This window comes from Pelodiscus sinensis, chromosome 9 (genome assembly GCF_052426305.1).
Source record: "Pelodiscus sinensis isolate ZL-2025 chromosome 9, ASM5242630v1, whole genome shotgun sequence".
Classification (NCBI taxonomy): domain Eukaryota; kingdom Metazoa; phylum Chordata; order Testudines; family Trionychidae; genus Pelodiscus; species Pelodiscus sinensis.
The window spans coordinates 36276040-36298797 of NC_143060.1; the positions used below are offsets into that span (position 1 = coordinate 36276040).

The 22758-nt window shown below is 42.3% G+C and overlaps 1 protein-coding gene across 2 annotated transcripts in view; it reads left to right on the forward strand.

Moving 5' to 3' along the window:
- Window positions 1-22758, forward strand: part of LOC102445788 (BTB/POZ domain-containing protein 8) — a 104988-nt gene that overhangs the window by 42953 nt on the left and 39277 nt on the right. For both annotated transcript variants that reach the window (XM_089780534.1, XM_075936526.2), the window contains exons 8-12: window positions 5109-5197; window positions 5414-5516; window positions 10600-10782; window positions 11524-11661; window positions 12697-12826. In XM_089780534.1, coding sequence (XP_089636660.1) covers window positions 5109-5197; window positions 5414-5516; window positions 10600-10782; window positions 11524-11661; window positions 12697-12826 — 643 coding nt within the window. The remainder of the gene's footprint in view (window positions 1-5108; window positions 5198-5413; window positions 5517-10599; window positions 10783-11523; window positions 11662-12696; window positions 12827-22758) is intronic.

Genomic DNA, 22758 nt, shown 5'->3' on the forward strand with positions numbered 1-22758 from the left:
TACTCTGTACTGATTAGGCCTCTACTAGAGCATTGGGTCTAGTTTTAGGTGCCACATTTTGGGAAAGATGTGGACAAATTGGAGAAGGTTGAGAGAGGAACAACAGAAGTGATTAAAGGTTGAGAAAACATGACCTACAAGGGAAGATTAAAAGAATTGGTTTTGTGTTGTTGGGAAAAGAGAAGACTGAGGCCATGTCTTCACTATGAGAGAAAGTCAGATTTATTAAGGTGAAGTTCTTGCCACATGATTTTGTAAAGTTGAAGGTCCATGTCCCCACTGTGCACAAGAATTCAACATAGTTTGAAGTAGTGTATCCCCACTAGGACTTTGAGAGCGATGCACTGTGGGTAGCTATCTCACAGAGCCTGCACTACTTTGCATTCTGGGTTATGCTCCCACTGCATGCTGAGACCAAAACTGTGCAGCAGGTGGTTCCGGGTTCATGTTGTCTGCGTCTCATAATGCGCTCGTCTACTCCTTCCCCCTGGCTTAAGATCAACAGGAAACAGACTTTTTGCACCCTTTTTGGCCCAGGTACCTATGCAGTCACCATGGCAGTGCAAACATGAACCCCTTGGTCAATCCTATTATGCATCAAAGCATTGTGGTGATGATGTTCACCTCGGCATGCCTAATGGAGGAGTACGTTGAGAGCATATGCATGGTATATCAGCAAGAGGACAAATCTTGGGAGACTATGGACATGCTGTTCGTGTAAGCCCTTGAACTGAGCGAATTGGAAATGATGCCGGCATTCGATCCTATAGATACAGTGGAACGACCGTTCTGGTGCCATCAGACAAGCACAGACTGGTGGGACCATGTAGTGATGCAACTATGGGACGATTAGCAGTAGCTGCAAAACTTCCATATGCACAGGGCCGCTTTTATGGAACTTTGCGAATGACTTTCCCCCCACTCTGAAGTGTAGGAACATCCTAACAAGACCCGCTCTGACAGTGGAGAAGCGTGTGGCAATTTCCCTGGGGAAGATTGCAATGCCAGACAACTACCAGTCAGTTGGGAATCAATTTAGAGTGGGGAAATCTACAGTGGAGGCTGCTGTGATCCAGGTAGCCAAAACAATCAATACTGTTCTGCTACAGAGTTGCTGATGCAAACTGGAACTTTCTTTACAGACCAGAAAATTAGAATTGGAGAGGTGGAAATACCAATAGTGATCCTTGGCGACCTAGCCTACCCCTTGATCCCATGGCTCATGAAGCCATACGTGGCCACTTTGGACCACAGTAAAGAGCAGTTCAACTATAGGTGGTGAAATGTGTTTTTGGACATTTAAAAGGAAAGTTTAGGAGTCTTCTGACTAAATCAAACCTCAGCAAATGCAGCGTTACTTTTATGGTAGCAGCCAATGGGAAATTATCTGTCAGGGTGCGGGAGGGACAGACTGAGGCAGAGCTCCTAGCAAGAGATTTTGAGCAGCCAGACGCCAGGGTAATAAGGAGAGCACAGCGTGGGGTAGTGCAATTCAGAAAGGCTTTTGAAAGAAAGTTTTTTGAATGGTCAGTTTTTAGAGTTATGCAAGTTGCTCTCAGTGTGTCCCTGCATTGTGTGACTGTAATTTCTCCCCCCTCCCCCACATTTCTGCAATACAAGCAATAAAGAGACTGTTGTTCAGAAATAATGTGTTTTTATTTAGGGAACACAGCAGGGACAGAAAAGGAGCCCATGGTGGGATCCTTTGGGGGAGGAGGATCAGAAATGCAAGGACAGCCTTTTTTCTTCACAGCACTTCCCTGCAGGTTGAGTGTTAGGCTGTCCTTGAATTCCCCCCACCATGTCCTAAGGTCACTGGGGAAGGAGGCAGTTGGTCCACATTGTGGGCGAGAGAAGCCAGTCCAGTTACGCATTTTGGAAAGCTGCCATGCAGTCCATCACACCTGTTAAGGACAAGAAGACAGTCTTGTGGTTCTTTACTTGCAGTTCCCTGCATGCTTGCCTTTCCTGACGCTCTGCCTGCATCTCCTCCAGTATTGTATTTTCCACTTGGTTACGCGCTCCCTGTCCAAATGAGTGGATTGCATTTACATAAGAACATAAGAACGGCCGTACTGGGTCAGACCAAAGGTCCTTCTAGCCCAGTATTCTGTCGACTGACAGTGACCAGCACCAGGTGCCCCAGAGAGGGTGGACCGAAGACAATGATTGAGTGATTTGTCTCCTGCCATCTCTCTCCAGCCTCTGAAAAACAGAGGCCAAGGACACCATTTTATCCCCTGGCTAATAGCCTTTTATGGACCTAGCCTCCATGAAATTACCTAGTTTCTCTTTAAACTCTATTATAGTCCTAGCCTTCACAACCTCCTCTGGCAAGGAGTTCCACAGGTTGACTACATGCTGTGTGAAGAAGAACTTTCTTTTATTCGTTTTAAACCTGCTACCCATTAATTTCATTTGGTGTCCTCTAGTTCGTCTATTTAGGGAACTAATAAATAACTTTTCTTTATCGGCCCTCTCCACACCACTCATGATTTTATATACCTCTATCATATCCCCCCTCAGTCTCCTCTTTTCTAAACTGAATAGTCCCAGTCGCTTTAACCTCTCCTCATATGGGACCCGCTCCAAACCCCTAATAATTTTAGTTGCCCTTTTCTGAACTCTTTCCAAGGCCAAAATATCTTTTTTGAGGTGAGGAGACCACATCTGTACACAGTATTCAAGATGTGGGCGTACCATAGTTTTATACAGGGGCAGGATTTGCTCCTTGAACATGTCTTCCCCTGTCTGTTTACACCTTTGGATTTGTGCAAGGTGGACACCTGATGGAGCCGAAGGAGTGTGAAGCTGGCTTACCACTGTTACAAGAGCACACGTTATATAGGAAATATATTGTGGAGCTTAAAACTTAATCTGTTAACTTGCAGTGAAGGTCTCTCTGAAGACAATAGGGATGTGTTCTGTGCAAGTCCACAGTTATGCTTTAAAGCAGCCACTATATAGCAGATACACAACAGAGTTTTCAAGGCTCTGTTTCATAGCAGGCATAGTAAGGGACCTTCCAGGGCATGATTCTGCTGATGGTAGGGTGGGCAGGGTCTGGGTGGTTGTGCCAGGGAGACAGGATGGCGGCTTATGCAGCACTCCTCTGTGTCTGGCATACTCCACTTGCCAGGAAAATGCTACTTTCCCCCTTCCCACAGGAGCTTGTGGGTGGGAGGACAGAAAGCGGGGCAGGGACTGAAGCCATGCTTCACTGGGGATGGACAAAGAGAGGTTAGCAGAAGAGGCAGCAACTAATAGCTTCCCCTTCTTCATCCAGGTTGTCATGTGAGATATCTGTCTTTTCCAAATCTCTCACACAGAGATGGGGAGCTGATGCTGACTGAATGTAGCCAAAAACCTGGTCCTTGTGCTGCAATGATGCCAGGCTACATTCTGGTGCCTTGGTGTGGGAAGGTGTCCCACCATGCAGGGTGGAATAAGGCAGGCCTCCCCAGAAACCTTGTGAGAAGGATTAAAGAGTTCCTGTCTGACCGGTTTATGGAGATGTGCAGGGAGGATTCCCACTCCATCTCCAGACACGTTAACAGTCTTTTCCGGGCCCCCTTCGCTGTATAGGCATAGAGTACACCACACATCACACCTAACTGCCTTATCCCAGTTGTAGCAAGATAAAGAATGTGAACTCACTAGAAGTGCTCTCCCTGGGATCAGTGCCCGATTGTGAGATGTCCTGGGAGAAAGAGACTGTCTCCAGGGTTATAAAAAGTTCTTGGCTCTCTGTCACATCAGTTGCCCCATTCGCCTGTTGACCATTCTTCTCTTCCTGCTCCACCACCACTACGCTCCATGTAGCTGCCCTGCATGTCTTGGGAGGAGTCTATGATCTGGCTTGGGAAACTGGTTGGGTCCCCCCAGGATCGAATGCAGTTGCTTGCAGAAGTGACATGTTTGTGGCAAAGCTCCAGACCATCCATTTGCCTCCTTTGTCTTTTGGTAGGGCTGGCTTGGCTCCTTTATTTTCGCATGGCACTGCTGGATATCCTTGGCGTATCCTTTCTCCACAATGGACTTTGCAATCAACCTATAGATATCTGCATTTCATTGCTGATTCAGAGCAGTGTGTGAACGGAATCCTCTCCCACACGCCAGTGAGGTCCAAGTTCTCCTGCACACTCCATGTTGGTGCTTGTCTGCACCCATGGGAACTGGAGCTCATATTGCTCACGGAACTCATGCCCAGGTGTGCTGCCTGCTCTGAAGTGTGCTCACCATACTTCAAAGTTTCCAGTGCTTTTTCTGTTTACCTGGAGAGCAGTAGAGATGCAAGTCATGGCCAAAGCAGTCACATCGGGGCATTGTGGGGTGCCTCCCAGAGGCCAAGAATGTTGACTTTTGCCTGTTGATGTCTACAGTACCATAAAGTCGACCATGCAAGGTCAAATTTATCATTACTCTTCGTGAAAAGCAGGAGTACTTAAACTGACTTTAGCAGCCCTTAAAGTTGATGGAATGGATTTAGTAGTAAGTACTCATTGGTTAGAAAATTGACCTTATGCGGGTAAATTTGTCCTAAAATCCTAATGTAGACCAGACCTGAAAGGGAACATGGTAACAGTTTTCAAGTATCTAAAAGGTTGTTACCAGGAGGAGGGTGAAAAATTATTCTCCTTGACCTCTGATAATATAGGACAAGAAGCCATAGATTTATATTGCAGCAAGGGAGGTTTAGGTCAGACATTAGGAAAAACATCCTGTCAGGATGGTTAAGTACTGGAATAAATTGCTTAAGAAGGTTGTGGAATCCTCCATCATTTGAGGTTTTTAAGAGTAGGTTAGTGAAACATCTGTGACGGATGGTCTAGATGGTGCTTGGTTCTGCTGTGAGAGTAGGGGACTGGATTTGATGATCTCTTGAGATCCCTTCCAGTTCTAGTATTGTGTCCTTAAATTAGGTCCAACCCTGCACTGCTACCGCTATTTCAGTGGAAACAGGAATAGGCCCATTGAGCATAAATTTCCACAAATGTAAATATTCTATCACTGACAATATTTCAAATTAAACTGAAGACTTGTGTATCTGCATGGTTTCTATAAGTAAGAATGTACAATAAGTGTGATTTATTTTGTCACAATTTTAGCCTATTCCTGGAAGGCAGCAACATGTGCTAGAATGCTTGGCTATTGCTCATTCAGTGGAAGTTGAGAACCTTTATGCTTCTTGCATGAAGTAAGTGAAATTAAATGCACTATTGCTCTACATTTTCACTGTCCATTCCTTAAATTAATGTTTTTCACTGAACATAACTTTGGGAGGAACATATATTTCATATTTAAATCTAGGTTTTTCCATTTATGTTAGCAGAGGTGAAAATATTATAACAATAGTTTTATAAAATTTCCTCCGTGCTCTTTATTTAGTTAAGTAAAGCTCTTATTTTCACAGATGGATAGGAAAACATTTTGTGAAATGTTGGTCAGAGAGGAGCTTTGCCAGTTTACCCACTGAGCTTCAGAATAACTGTCTTGCTATGATGATTCAGTCTTTGGTAAGTATGTACACAGTGAGTATATATACTACTTTGAAATTGTGCTTATTTAGGAACTAAACATTAAACGTGCCATATTGTATTGTATGTTAATCATACTAAATAAAAATCATTATGTAAATAAAAACATAAAATCAAACATTGACATACAAATACAGTCATGCTGATGTTTCATGGAACACATGAAAATGCAAATCTTAAACCACTCCAAAATATAGCTATTTCAGAGGTGTTTATCAAATTCAATATTCTGACAGAATAGTACAGTGTTATATATTCAGATAGAGAGAAGGAGCAATTGTAGTAATTGCCCTGTTTATTCTTATACCAATAGTGAAACACTGGCTTGATTGAAGTAAATAGGAGTTGTACCACTGACTTAATGGATTCAGGAGGATTTTACCACAAATTTTAATTTGGAAACTTATGCATAAATAGGGTGGTGATTGTTTTTTTCACACTTTAAGTGAAAGTGTTTGGCTATCAGTGTGTGGTCACTAGCCTTCTACTTATAGGTAGGGTTCCCTGTCTCTCTCAGAGGTCGGAGAAGTCTGGGATTCCATGATGTTCCACAATTTCCATGACTTGCAGTGGCTGGTGTGGTTGACCTCAGGCAGCCCTGGGGACAGTCACATTGATTGCTGCTGGAGTGGCCTGTCAGCCAACTGCATCAGCTGCTACTGGACTTGTCCCAAGGCCAGTGGCACCAGTTCAGATAGCCCATGGCAGTGGCCCTGAGGATCACCTGAGCACTGGTCCTGTGGGTGGCTATCTAGTTGGTAGCTAGCACTGCTGGCAAAGCTCCCTCTGAGCAGCAGCTCCCCCCAGTGCATACCAATTAAGATTTAGTCAGGGATATTTATAATAAAAGTCATGGGCAGGCCACGGGGCCATGAATTTTTGTGTACTGCCCATTATCTGTACAGGCAGTCCCCGGGTTACGTACAAGATAGGGACTGTAAGTTTGTTCTTAAGTTGAATCTGTATGTAAGTCGGAACTGGCGTCCAGATTCAGACACTGCTGAAACTGACCGCCAGTTCTGACTTACATACAGAATCAACTTAAGAACCCCAGGCGTCCCCAAGTCAGCTGCTGCTGAAACTGATCAGCAGCTGATTCCAGGAAGCCCGGGGCAGAGCAACTCTGCCTGGGGCTTCCTGTAGTCAGCGCTGGTCAGTTTCAGCAGAAGCTGACTTGGGGACGCCTGGGGCAGAGCAGCTGGGGTGCTGCTGGGTTGCTCCAGTAGCGCCGCTCCTGGGTGCTACTGGACCAACCTAGCAGCACCCCATCTGCTCTGCCCCAGGCGTCCCGATTCAGCCGCTGCTGAAACTGACCAGCAGCGGCTGAATCAGGACCTGGGGCAGAGCTGCTTGGGTGCTGCCGGGTTGGTCCAGTAGTGCCCAGAGCGGGCGCTGCAGGACCAATCGGCAGCGCCCCAGCTGCTCTGCCCCAGTGTCCAAAACAAAAGCCTGGTCTGCTGGGGGGGGGAGCACACTAGCTGCGCCCCCCCCCCCAGCAGACCAGGGACACGGGGAGCAGAGCCTCTGAGGCTTTGCTCTGGCAAACCCTCAGAGGGAGGGACCCCGCCGCGGCTGCGGCTTCAGTCCGGGAGCCTGTGGTCTGCTGGGGACGGTCCCCAGCAGACCACAGGTTCCCGGACTGAAGCCGCAGCCGCGGGGGGGTCCCGCGCCTCTGAGGCTTTGCCAGAGCAAAGCCTCAGAGGCGCGGGGAACCGCCGCTGCTGCCGCTTCAATCTGGGTGCCTGTGGTCTGCTGGGGACCGTCCCCAGCAGACCACAGGTTCCCGGACTGAAGCCGCAGCCGCGGGGGGGTCCCGCGCCTCTGAGGCTTTGCCAGAGCAAAGCCTCAGAGGCGCGGGGAACCGCCGCTGCTGCCGCTTCAATCTGGGTGCCTGTGGTCTGCTGGGGACGGTCCCCAGCAGACCAGGGGCACCGGAGCAGCTTACGAACGGGGCTTTCTCGCCCCGACTTCCGGGGCGAGAAAGCCCCGTTCGTAAGTGCGGATCCGACGTAAGTCGGGGACTGCCTGTACATGACGTTTATTAAAAATATCAATGACTAAATCATAGCCTTACCAATAGGCAACTAATCAGTCAAAATTGTTAGTGTCTGTAACTTTTGGTGGGCCTAACAACTTAATTAAGCTATTTCGTCTTCCATTTAATAAATAGTCTACATTAATATGATCTCTGAATGTATCCATCTTCAGACCTTGCCAGTAGTTGTTAGTGTTGTCTGTTTACATTCAGTTCCAAATTGGAACTGTTCCAATTTGCAGGTTTCCTCCTCTGGTATTTGTGGAATGAATATCTGGACTGACTTAGTGCTTCAAATTCAGATCAGTTATGCCAGCTGAAAATTTGATCTAGAACTGTATCACAGTACAAAGAAAAACAGATCATTTTCACTCTGAAAGCAATCTTTCTGTCAAAGTTAAATGATACCTAGGATGAGTTTCTCATTCCCACTCTAGCTTCTTCATGCCAGCTAAAGAGGCTGAAACAGTATTAAAGAGGCTCTGAAAGGCTGATTGGATATTTCTTCAGTGTAAGCAACATATTCAGCCTTAGGGCTATCCTCTGATGACCCCCACATAAGTCCTGATTTAGGTTTGTGCTGGGGACAAGGTGGGAGGGGTGGAGTTGCAGCATGAAGTGCTACAGAGATTCCAGGCAGTGCTAAGGCCCAGAAGGTGATCCTGGACAGCTGACAAGCCTGTGAGGTCCTTGTCAGCCCACGAAGCAGCCAGGATTGAGAGGACACAAAAACAGCATAAAGCTATTTTGCCCCAATCCTGTTCCTCCAGGGCTGAAAGTTCTGGGCTGTGCCTCTTGGATGAAGCCTAGTAAGGTTTCACAATCATGGAGTTGAAAAATAAATCAACATGCCTGAGACTGAAAATTCCCTAGTGGCTTATGGGGTTTTGCATATTTTAAAAACTGCAAAAATGTTAAAGCTATTTGCCAAAACAGTTGAATATTTACAGATATTTATTTTACTTTAACTATTATATTTTACAAAAAACTTTTTTATACTGTGCATAATACTCTTTAACAATCAATAAAGCCAGTCAATAAATCTAAGTTTGATTCTTTCATCTGCCAATAGTGGACATTTTTAGTTTAAAAGCCAATTAAAAATATCACAATGGAATGCTTTCTTCTGATATGCACAATTTTCAAATTGTACAGGTGTGAGCTTAAGGAGAATTTTTGTGAGCTTTCATTGAACAGTATTAAAGGCAGTATAGAAGCAACAAGTTTTCCAGTTTACTGAGCTGTTTCTCTTGCTCCTGTATAATAAATCTTGAGAGGAGCATGCAAGAAGTAGACTTGCAGTGAGTGGAAAGACTTTTTGATGGAAAGCTACAGACTGATACAAGAAGTTATAAACTGCTAAGCATGAATGCCATTTAAAACCACAATAAGGTGATTATCCTGGTATTAGAATACAACCATTTTTTTTAGAAAAGAGGAACTTCCTCCTAGAACAAAACTATAGTCATTTACAGATCTCTCTTACCCTAGAGAAAGATTGTCTAAAGGAATAGGGTGCAGATAGGTCCAGAAGGTATTTCATAATTTACTGGAAGTAATTAATTATCATTGAGGGCCCTCAGTATCTTGGAAGAAAAAAGTAGGTGATCCTCATTTTGTGAGTAAGAACTTCATTTGCCACCATTAAAGACGCTTCTAATTGAGCCAGTGGAGCGGGATTGTACCCTAAGTGAATTTACTTTTATATACACATACAAAAAATAGATTTTGCTCATAACAAATGTAAAAACAATTGAGCAAGGACTTGCTGGAACTATATCCTAGCTGGAGTACAGAGAGAAAATCTTGCTGTTTTTCATTCTCTGAACTGAAGGTACTCGAAGTTTCTTGGTAAGTGTGAATTTGAACCTGTAGCACTTTTCTGTCATGTATTTAGTTGCACTTACTGCTTTTCTATATCATTCTAACCAAGATTAACTAAATTTAAGCTTCTGAAACCATCAGTATCTTTCTTACATTGTTTTTTCACTAATTAATCTTTACTTTCTCATGATTCTCACTTATTCCATAACAGTTAGAAAATTTATGAAGAGAACTAGAAATTTTGATTACTTTACAGGTTTACGACAACATTTTGTTTCTATTAGGAAGAATACAAAGGACCTTACTTGCAGAAAACACTGTTTACGTTGGCAGCATTTTTAAACCAAGATAATAAGGGAAAATAATAAAACTTTCTGGGCATATTATATAATTTATCAGTTGACCTAGCAAGTCACATTTAATAGATCTTTTGATCCATTTTACTTTGGTGGATAGTGATAAATTGTAAATCACTTTTAAGATGTTAGCAGATGGTGAGATGGGCATTGTTGATGAGGCCTGTGTAAATGCTTAGATTAGCAGTGAAGCATCAGTCACAGTATAGGTGAATTAAAAGGGAGGGAATATTAGGAAAGTAATTATGTTTAATTAGTTTGATGCCATCTGGATTGGATCACTCCTTCCTATGGAAAACTTGGAGATGTGGTGGCTAAGCGAGGATAAAATTTTGAGAAGGCAAAAGTTGCTTCATTCGGTGGGGGGTAGGAGGAGAGAGTCCTAAAATGTTCCCCAGACACTAGAGCTCTTTCTGCCCCTTAAGTCCATATGGCTATTACACTCTCCTATGACTTAATATTATCCTTTCCATTTAACTTTTCTCTGAGATTCTTCTTACTAGTTTAGTATTTAGCATTTGTTTGTGAATGTGAATCTGCCTTCTCTGTAGGCAGCAAAATATAATGACAAAAAGAGGAAACCATAATAAAATCTCATCAACAGAGAACAATAAAAATAATTAAGCACACCAGACTTATTAACCCAAAAGTTTTTTTTAAAAGCTAGTGGAATATGCAAATATTAAAATCCAAATACAATTAAGGTAAGTGAATTGAATAGCTTATTTAGTAGGATACAGTGTAAGTGTTCAATAATGGAAAGGAGCTATTAGAGAACCAGCATTTTCTTGGATAATTACTCTATTGCATAATTATTCTAATATCTATTAATTGCTTTTATTTTAAGAACCACAAGAATGCAGCTTTTCTTTTGATGGAAAGTGACCAACTGCTCAGTAGTCTTCCTCAAGTGAAATGGTCTGAAACGGCTCTGGCTTTGGCAACTAGGCTTCAAGAAGAATGCATAGAATTTATTGTGACAAACTTCCCTTGTATAATAGAGTGTGAAAGTTTTCATACTTTCTTGCAGGTAAAATGCTCATGAGTTATTTTCTGTTTTTTTTTTCAAAACAATAACAATATAGTCTCTTAACTAACTCAGAACTATTTCAATGCCACTTTACAAATATGTTACCCTATTTTAAATTTTTATATAAGTTGACAATTAATTTGAAGAAATTAAAGCCCTGCTTCAGTGTGCAGGTATGTATTTAAGTTGGGCAAGTGTGAATAGTTCTATGAATTCAAGGGGGCTACTCTTGTGTGTAACATTTAAACACTTGAATAAATGCACCATAAAGTATGCACAGGACCAAAGCCCAAGGTAGCAGCATGTGTTGTAACTGTGCAGTGCTCCTAAGGGCTCGGGTATTAATTGAAAAGAGTTCCATGCAGCATTTCCTGGTAAGTACTTTTGTAGTTTTACCCCGCACTGCATTTCCCTAATAAAACAAAGATTTGGCAAGGTGCTCTGTTGAATCAACAATTAAAAATATATATACCAAACTGTCCTTTTTTTCTTCAGATTTGTATTCAGCTGTAAATTCGGTAACAGCTGTTTTTTTCCTAAGCTTTTGTTTAACCACAAAATAAGATCTTAAAAAAAAAATTGTAGCGTCTTTTTGTGTGTGGAGAGAAAGGTGGAATGAATAAATAGGATACAATTTAGGAGAGGATACCAAAGTCAGATTGATTACTTTCTGTTGAATGATGTTTTTTAATTGGAAATACGTATTTATTAAAAATGACTCCCGTTTCATTGTTTCCACAGGCACAGGCAATGAGCAGCAAACCTGATCTTCTAGAACAAGTTTTAAAAGCAATCGAGAAAAACATTAACATTGAAAACAGTTGCTTTCTTATTATAGCTGTGGATACTTTGTTGAGCTCCACAAATGTGAAGGAAATGGTAGGTTTTGCTGTATTAATAGGAAAAGAATAGGTCACAGTACTTATACTTTTAAAAATGGTAGCTTTTTGTTAGTGTACACGTGTAGGAGTTCAAATCAAATTAGGCAATTTGGGTTCTGTCACCTCAAATTGCAGTTGGACACATGCATGCAGTCCCTCACACGGGCTTAAAATCCTTTTGAAAACACAGGACCTACAGGCATTTATGTATAGCAACATTTTTTTAAATAAAAAGAATTACTTGGCATTATCTGTGGCAACACTAATGTTTTACAGGCTAGCAGCACTGTCTAATAATAATCTGTGTGAGAAAGCACTACTAATGTGTACTACCATTGTAAAATATATGACCAAGAAAGAGTATTTAAAAATTAAATGTTTAAATTATTTCTGGGGGACAGAGTTTATTTTTAATTAATTTACTTTTTAAAAACACTTGAATACAACGGTAGTATTTGCTTTCTTTGGAGCACGGTCTATATCTTATGTTTTGGAAAGTGCCAATCTATCATGCGGTAGATGCACCACAATCTAAATAATACATTTTAAATGAAAATTGACTGTAATGTGTCATGAGTGACATGTGAATGATAGAAGACACTGATTAAAATTTATAATATTACATGCAAAAAAATGCAATCTCTCTTTAAACTACTGCAATCAAGTGCTATTACAGATTTAGTGTGTGAAAATTTAATCAGATACATTTTTGTCCCCAGAGAATTTGACCTTGTAGTGACAGAGTTGATAGTAAAAAGCTCTGAAAGGATTAATTTTAAAAAAGAGAGAGAGACTGTGGTGGCTTGTGATACATTAGCTTATATGGGAGTGGCTTATTTTAAAACTCAATAAAATTATGGTGGAGGGACAAGCAGCCCTCATAAGCAGCATCTACATCTACTAGGTTATTGTAAAATATAAATGATGACATCATTGATCTAGCTTAGGGAGTAAGTAGATTCTGACAGGAATAATGACTGGTTGCTATGACAATGTGCCTCTCGCCAGCTGCTGATTTGTTACTTGAACACAGGGTTTTACGTGCAAGATCCAGGCTCTGCGTGATAAGCTGTGGATCTTCCTGGTTCAGTCTTTTTATGCTGTTCGTCATACAGAAAGCTGGAAGCTGATGAGACCAGATCACCAAGAGAAAATACAAGCAGGTATGTAAGCAATCAAGAACTGTTATCACTGCATAATAATAATATATTTAATAATAAGATAATATTGGTAGCATTGGGAGCTGGTAACAAATTACAGCATGCTTAAAACTGTGATGTTCTTGCTTTTAAAGTAGTATTTTTAAATGGAAGCAAAGATACTATGTTGAGCCAGTTCCATGCTTGGAAATTATTTAACTATTTTCTGTAACTATTTTTCCTGGCTTTTATTTATTTATATTTTGTTTGCAACTGTTCTAAATTATTACAAATATTGCAATAGGTTTAGAGACCCCTTAGCTATCTCCATTTTTAAGCAGATAAGCATTATACAAAATTGAAATCTGCACAAATCTGATTACAGATTCTATGAGTTCAGTTTCTTTAATCAGTTCATATTAATGTATAAAGCTTATATATCTTTTGCATAGTATCCATCTCATGTGGACTGTGAATTAATGGAGATGGCTTGACTTCATAATTGATAGGTATTGTGATACCGTAAGTGTTACTGCAGAGAGCTCCCCCCCCCCCCCCAGGAGCTTCCTAGTGGTCTCTTAACATTTTAAGATGCAGTATTTCAGCTTTTAAACAAAATGAGTTCGTGCTCTGAATGTTTCATTGTTTTCAAATATGTGGAATGATATTTTGAGGGTGTGGAAGTGAAAATGGCTTCAGGGCCTTGGCTATATTTGCTTTGTGATAATGCAGTTTTATAAAGGGGGAAAAAAGTAAGACTCGTTAAAAAAATTTTTTAATGAGATCACCTTTGATTCAAAGTAAAAGGTAAAACATCTTAAATGTCTTAATGAAGACATTAAAACTGACTCTAATGAAAAATTGTACATGATTATAGGAATTAATTTTTTGTCTCTTAATAACATGTTGGTTGAAATATGGGTTTATATTAGTCTTTACAAGCATGATGTAAGGGTGTTACTATTTGCTATTTTCTGAAAAAAGACTCCTGATTTCATTCTTTATTATATTGCTTGGCGTGAAGAGGGTTGCTTTCAGAAATAAGAGGCATAATTTTTTAGAGTGTTTGGCAAATGATGTTCTTCTGCACTAAGGCTGCAGAGTAAAGTAGTACTTAGACCTGTGTTCATAAAGTGGGTATCATTCAACTCTCCATCTTAATAGATGGAAAGTTATTTTGTTTTGGGTTTTTCGAGTTTATATAGCATTAATTCAGCCCTGATAGACTTGATTTTAACTCTTAAGTTATGGAAAACATTCAGTGTATGTTTTTGTTCTATAATCAAAATGATGGTATTTTCCTAGAAGCATCTCAATTCTTACATGAGATTTGTTTAGGATCACAGAGATCAAATAACTTTCATCTTGAGAATTTCAGGTAGTACTAAATTCTTAAAAAGACCTAACCTTTGTAGATTAATATATTAAGATAGGAAATACACAAAATTAAAAAGAAGGTACTATTTTTTTCTCCTTCACAGCATTTCTGTGTTCTGCGGGGCACAAGTTTATAGGGAAAGTGTATGAATATGTTGGTGTATATTAATGTGCAGAGTCATCACTGAAAAAATATTATATCCCCGGGGTGCCATTTTCAGCATCTTGCCTTTTATCAGGATTTCTATACAGCTAAATAAGGATGCTTTGTAGAACCCAAAATCTGTTGTTATATTGTATGCTTTATACATATAAATAGTATGTAATATGTGAATAGTGAATATTTAACCCATTTTTCTCAGAGTAGATCACATCTATCAAGCCAAAAGAGCCATATAAACAAAAATAAATCTTTAGCTCTTTTCTCTAGGTATAGTATTTACAAATATTCTTTCTATATTGCACAAGCTCTACAGATTTAAAGATTTCATTTACTATTTTTATATTTATTAAATATAGCTTTATTAATTCAATTACACAGCTTTACAAACATGGATAAGCTGCATTCCTTCTCCTGAAAAGCTTACATGATGACCTCCAGATAACTTTAAAACTGTTATGTATTGTCTCAATAGGTGGTGTGTACATAATGCTTTATATAAATATATAGAGACTAAAGAGAGAACATGAAAATGGCCATGAGGGATCAGACCAATGGTCCATCTAACTCAATGTCCTGTCTTCTGACAGCAACCAATGCCATCCTCTATCGTTCAGTCCTAGCTGTCTCAGGTTTAGGGACACCCAGAGCATTGGGTTGTAGGCCTGACCATCTTGGCCAATAGCCATTCATGGACCTATCCTCCAGGAAGTTACCTAGTTGGATTTTTTTACCACAGTAACGGTACATCTACACAGCAACATTATTTCAAAATATCTAGCATTATTTCAAAATAACTTATTTCAAAATAACTTAGTCCGTGTCTACACAGCAAGCAGTTATTTCAAAATACTGTCAAGCTGGAGGACGTCTTACTCTAACTCCTGTAACCCTCATTGTATGAGGAGTAAGGGAAGTCGGAGGAAGAGGGCTCTATTTCGAAATAAGCTATTTAAAAATAAGTTATGCAGTTGACGTAGCTCAATTTGCGTAGCTTATTTCAAATTATGCCCTGCTGTGTAGATGCACCCTTAGGCTGTGTCTAGACTGGCAAGTTTTTCCGGAAAATCATCTGCTTTTCTGGAAAAACTTGCCAGCTGTCTACACTGGCCGCTTGAATTTCCGGAAAAGCACTGATGATCTCACGTAAAATCACGAGTGCTTTTCCGGAAAAACTATGCTGCTCCCATTTGGGCAAAAGTCTTTTTCCGAAAGACTTTTGCGCAAAAGGGCCAGTGTAGACAGCATAGTACTGTTTTCTGCAAAAAAGCCCTTATCATGAAAAAGGCAATCGGGGCTTTTTTGCAGAAAACCGCGTCTAGATTGGCCACGGATGCTTTTCCGCAAAAAGTGCTTTTGCGGAAAAGCATCCTGCCACTCTAGACGCGCTTTTCCGAAAATGCTTTTAACGGAAAACTTTTCCGTTAAAAGCATTTCTGGAAAATCATGCCAGTGTAGACGTAGTCTTATTGTTTTGGTCTTCACAACATCCTTGGCACTGAGTTCTACAGGCTGACTGTAAATTCTGGGAAGTATTTCCTTTTGTTTGTTTTAACCTGGCTATTGATTGCATTAGATGAGCCCTGGTATTTGTGTTACCTGAAGGGGTAAATAGCACTTCCTTATTTACTTTCTCCACACCATTCATGATTTTATAGACTTCTATTTTATTCTCTTCAATCATATCTTTTCCAAGTTGAACAGTCTGTCTTTTGAACCTCTCATCATGTAGAAGCTGTTCCATACCCTTAATCATTTTTGTTGCCCCTTCTCTTTACCTTTTCCATTTCTAATACATCTTTTTTGAGAAGAGGTGACCAGAACTGCACACAGTATTGTAGGTTTGAGTGTAGTGGCATTATGATATTTTCTGTCTTATCTATCCCTTTTCTATTGTTCCTAATACTCTAGATTTGACTGTCACTGCACTTAGTGGATGTTTTCAGGGAACTATCCACAATGACTCCAACATCTTTCTTTAGTGATAACAGCTACTTTAGACCCTATCATTTTGTACATAAAATTGGGATGATGTATTAAAATATGCTTTTATTTTGCATTTATCAACACTGATTTTTCATCTCCCATTTTGTTTTCTAGTTTTATGAGATTCTTTTTTAACTCATTGTAGACTTCTTTGGACTTAACATTCTTGAGTAATTTAGTATTGTCTGCAAACTTTGCCACCTCATTGTTTACCCCTTTTCCCAGATCATTTATGAATATGCTGAACAGCACTGGTCCTAGTACAGATCATTGGTGGCATCACTATTTATCTTTCTCCATTGTGAAAACTGACCACTTATTCCTACCTTTTGTTTCCTGTTTTTTAACCATTTACTAATACATGAGAGGACCTTGTAAAAGGTTTTCTGAAAGTCCAGGAACATTGTATCTACTGGATATACCCTAGACTGTTTTTCATTCACTACCACCACCACCAAAGAATTATGATGAGGTATGATATTTCTTTATAAAAACTGTACTAACGCTTCTCCAACATACCATGTTCATCCACAGATCATTCTTTTCTATAGTTTCAACCAGTTTGCCTAGTACAAAAGTTAGGCATACTAGCCTGTAATTGCCACGATTGCCTCTGGACCATTTATTGAAAATTGGCATCACATTAGCTATCCTCCAAACATCTGATAGATTTATTTAAGTGATAGGTTATATACCACATATAGTAGTTCTGCAATTATGTATTTGAGTTCCTTCAGAAAACCATCTAGTCCTGGTGACTTTTTCTGCTTGATTTATCAGTTTGTTCCAAAAGCTCCTCTGATGACACCTCAATTTGGGACACTTCCTCAGGCTCGTCATCTAAAAAGAATCTCCCTCACATTCTCTGTGGTAAAGAAATGAGAATTCATTTAGATTCTCATCAATGTCCATCTTTAGTATCTTGATCATCCCCTTTCTGAAGTTAAATGCTACTGTGATGGGCTTTTTTTCATTTCCTCCACCCATCCCCAGGACATTAAGAATGTTAAATTTAATTATATTATGGTAATTGTTACCAGTTCAGCTATAATCATTTCTTGGACCAGATCTTTTGCCCCACATTAAGACTCTCCTTTTGAGGGTTCCAGGACCAGCTGCTCTGTGAAGCAATCATTGATGGAGTCTAGAAACTTTGTCTTTTCATCCTTGAGGTGACATGTATGCAGTCAGTATGGAGAGTCATAAACTCATAGATTTTACAGCCAGAAGGGACCGTCATGATCATTTAGTCTGACCTCATGCACATTGCAGGCCACAGAATTACATCCACCCTCTTCTGTAATAGACCCATAGTCTCATCCATGCATTGAGACTGCATATATAACTGTCCCCGCACATGGAACTGGAAACATTTCAGGGACCGCTACCATGGAGGTTCTGGTCTTTAATCTCTTACCTAGAAGCCTAAGTTTGACCTCCAGAACTTCTCTCCCTGTGTCACTGGTACCTGGCTTCTCTCAAGCACTGCATATAAGCCTGTCCAGATGTTTCAAGCATTCCACAACTACTACTTTGTCCCTGTGGGTGCTCCACTGTAGGTGTCGGGCTTGTCCTGGCGCCACAAGTCGGAGATTCGTCAGCCGTAGTTTGGCCAGACCGCGCATGCACGGCAGGCGTCGCATGCCTTTTGTGCCGTTTGAGTGTGCGCGCGGTCCAGCTTCCTCCAGTTCCTCCTAACCGTCCATGGTCTCAGGTGGCACAAACTGCTTCTCCTCAAGCCTGAGGAGGGGAGAGTCTAGATTTAGTCAGAAAGTTAGTTATTTAGTCATAGTTTTAGTCAGTAGTTCAGAGTTACAGTTGTAGTTCTTCGTTCTTTAAAAAAAAATTCTTTTCTAGTTGTTGTTAGTTCCATTTAGATTAGTTGTTAGAAATGCCGGGGTCTCCTGGTTTTAAAAAATGTGCTGCATGCCATGACCTGATGCCTGCATCGGATGGCCATGCGAGCTGCATCAAGTGTTTGGGCGAGGGTCACATCCCTCAGAAATACCCGCACTGCTCCAAGTTAACGGCACAGGCTAGGTGGGATTGCAAAATCTGATTAAAAATGCTACTCTTCAACAAGGCCCTGAAGCCTATTGAGACAGAGTCTTCCAGATCCCCGGGATCCCCAGAGCGGACAAAATCCCATACTGACCCAACCTCAGCAAAGAAAAAGTCATCTCCACCCCGCCACTCATCATCCAGGCGGATAAGTGTGGGTGATAAGCCGGGGACATTGGGAACGGCCTTTAGTCATCATGCTGAGAGGCATAAGACGAGCCACAGCACATCGGTGCAGAGCCCAGCCCTTCCATGGGAACCAGCACTGGTGACCTCCACGGTGCCTAGGGAGGATTCAGCACTGGTGTCGGTGCTGAGAAAACAAATGCCAACAGCGGCACCACCTAAGGCAGCACCGATGGAGTCGTCACCGCATATGAGACTGGTACCGAGCTTGCCATCACCGACGGGTAGCTCGGCACCCAGCCCGATGGCACCGCATACGTCATCGGCACCAGGGTCACCTGCCACATCGGCGGTACCACCAACATCGGTAGCAACATGGGCAGCGCTACAAGACATGCCACCATACCGCCAACAACCCTCCCCGACAGCAGAGAAAGCTAGACACAAGTCTAGGATATTGATCGCCCCCTCTCCTAGCCTGGAACTGGCTTGTTTCTCCTCAGAGCCTCAGTTTCTGGCTTCTCCATTCTCTGTGTGATTGGAGCACGAGACATGCACCATCCCGGCTATGCAACTTCACCGCCTCTCCCTGCACTACTCACCATCGCCACAGAGCTACCATGGACGTTTGCAGTCTCCAACACGCTCACTGGGTAGATCTCATTCACCCAGATCACCCACATACTCCTCTTACTCGAGGCATTACCGCACGATTGGGAGGAGGTACTCTCCTGAGTATTCCCCAAGGAGGTATTACTACGGTGGTCATCATGAACATTGTTATAACTAGGGCTCGACAAATAATGTAATCTACTCGCGCATGGCGAGTAGATTACAACCCGGAAGAGCCACCGCCTGGTGAGCCCTGGTTATAACCATCGCCGACATCATTAATCGCTGGAACATTCTTGCTAGATCTCCTCAATATCACAAATGACAATGCTTGAACAGCAGCACTAGATTACCAACACTTTCCAAAGCCGCCATCAACAGCACACCAACCTGAGTCGGAGGGGATGCAAACATCAGAGCGGAGCCAGTTGCAGGCAGAGTCCCCAACAGATCAGTCCTCCTCCTCCCCGGACGACGCAATCTTCTCAGGTGACTCTTTGCCAACAGATGATATTCAACAGTTTCACGAGTTATTCAAACAAGTGGCAGAGACACAAGAAGTGCAACTTGTCAAAGTACAACAGAAGCAACACCGGCGTCTGAAAAACCTCCAGCTGTCACAAAAATAAAAAATGGTGCCATCCTTGAGATCGCGGACGAGATCCGGCAGTCTCTGGCTTCCTCTCAAGCAACGAATAAAAGGGCAGATAAAAAGTATTTTGTTCCCTCGAAGGAAACGGATTTTTTGTTTGCACATCCGCAACCTAATTCCTTAGTCATGGATGCAGCCTAATAAAGAGCTAAAACACCCCAATATAAGAACTCTTCTTCCGACAAAGAGGGCAAGTGTTTAGACTTGTTTGGGAGGAAAGTTTGTTCATCCACCACATTAACCTTGACAATGGCAAATTACACAGTCCTCCTGTCCAACCATAATTTTGATAATTATACAAAATTGATGACACTCATAGAACACCTACCTGATAAGCGTCAGATACTGAAATCAATAGTACAGGAGGGCTACACTGCTTCTAGGGCAGTGTTACAGATAGCCCTGGACACGCTGACATGGCGGCGCAGACCACAGCGACTTCAGTGGTGATGCGCAGATTTTCCTGGCTCCAGATGGCATCTGTTCCTAAAGAACTACAATCAAAAGTCGAGGACTTACCCTTCGACAGACAAAGCCTTTTTGCCGAGAAGACAGACCAAGTATTGCACTAGGGTAAAGATTCAAGGATGACCCTGAGGACCCTCGGCATGTACACACCACCTTACCGCCATAAACATTACGCACCATATTACAAACAAAGGCCTTTCTCTTATGCCACACCAAGATACAGACCATATGACCCACAACAGCGCCCAAAGCCACGACAACAAAAACGACAGGGCGCCCAATCCACAGAACAACCGACAGCCAGTTTGATGGACTGGTGGAGGGACTACAGACCACTCCTCTGAAATACCATCCAGAGTCGCAGAAGCTATTTCACCACTGATTACGGCCGTACCAACACAGGTGGTTCACCATCACCACCGACCGTTGGGTCCGCGAGCTAGTAACATCCAGTTACACGATTCCCTTCCTTTCTCTCCCCCCAACCTCTCCCTCCCTCCCCTGTCCCTCTTCAGGGACCTCTCACAAGGCCCTCCTAATGCAAGAAGTCCTGTGTCTTGTACATATTGGCACCATGGAGAGAGTGCCAGAGCAATTTCAGGGCAAAGGATTTTATTCTCGATACTTTCTCACTGAGAAAAAATCTGGGGGATGAAGACTTATTCTGGACCTTCGATGACTCAATCGGTACCTCCAGAAGCACAGGTTCAAGATGGTGACATTAGAGTCTATCATCCCAGCATTCAACACAGGAGATCGGTTTATGTCCCTTGACTTACAGGATGCTTACTTTCATGTGACGATACACCCGGCACACAGGCGTTTCCTCAGATTCCTCATAGGTACGGAACACTTCCAATACAGAGTCCTTCTGTTCAGCCTGTCATCAGCACCCAGGGTTTTCTTAAAGACTCTTATCGATGGTGGCTGGCCATCTACACTAGCACGGCATTATGATATTTAGGTACTTAGACGACTGCCTAATCAAGACACCTTTGTTCAACGATGCAGGGCGTGCTACCGATGTTACAGGAACCCTGTTCGAAACTCTTGGGCTCGTAATCAATCTCCTGAAGTAGTTTTTCACTCCCCAAAAGTCCCTCGAGTTCATTGGGGCACGGTTAGATTCTACAACGGCTAGGGCTTACCTTCCTCTAGCCAGATTTCACACAATCCAGAACCTTGTTCACACTCTTTCCATCAGTCTCCAAGTTCCCATACTTACCTGCTTGCAGCTCACGGGACATATGGCAGCCACAACTTACGTAGTGCAACACGCAAGAGTACATCTCAGATGCCTCCAACACTGGGTAGCTTCCATCTATTGCTCAGGCAACCTCAATGTTCACAGATCAGCATCAGTACTTACGATAGTACGAGACTCCCTAACACGGTAGGCTTCTTCCACCAACATGCTTACCAGCATTCTATTCCATCGTCTACAACCCACGATACAGATTATGACAGACGCCTCTCTTTTGGGTTGAGGAGCCCACTGTGCGGGATGTCACGTTCAAGGTCAATGGACCGCACAGGAATCTCTCCAACATATCAATTTCCTCGAGCTGAGGGGGGTATTCAATGCCTGCAAAAGGTTTCTATCCACCATTCATGGTCACACTATTCAAATCCTTACCGATAACGTGACCACGGTCTATTATATCAACTGGCAAGGGGGAGCCCGCTCCAAGTCTCTCTATGCAGAGACAACGCGATTATGGAACTTGTGCATTCACCACGATGTCACTATGGTCGCTACATACCTCCCAGGAAAGGACAATACCATTGCCGACACGCTTAGCAGTCATTTCTTTCTTTAGCACAAGTGGGAACTCAACCACGACATAACACAGCATCTTTTCCAACGATGGGGGTACCCCATTATAGACCTATTTGTAACACATCACAATGTGAAGTGTCTTGAGTACTGCTCCAGAGTGGGTGTTGGACCGAGGTCCCAGAGGATGCATTCCTACTGGACTGGAGCCACCATCTACTCTACGCTTTTCCAGCAATTCCTCTTCTCCTGAAAGCACTGGAGAAAATCTCAATGGACGGAGCCACAGTCCTACTCATAGTCCCGTTTTGGCCCAGACAGACATGGCTCCTACTTCTCTTCCAAATGTCCGTATGCCCTCCATACAATCTGCCAGAATAACCCAACCTTCTGATACAGCGAGGGCTGACCATAAAGCATCCTCAAATCGATCGACTATATCTCACAGCGTAGCTCTTAGCTGGTTCCAACAGGAGGAAGTTGACTGTTCCCAGGAGGTAAAACACGTGCTAATGCACAGTAGATGGGACTCCACACAAACTACTTACCTGCATATATGGCATCGTTTCCACACCTGGTGCACTGCTAATAATCTCGACTCATTCTCTGTTCCTATCCATCGTATCCTCAAATACCTGCTGCACCTCCAACACTAGGGCTCGGCGTTACCATCCATCAGAGTTCATCTCACGGCGATTTCTGCCTTTAGACAACCGGTAAAAGGTTACTCAATATTC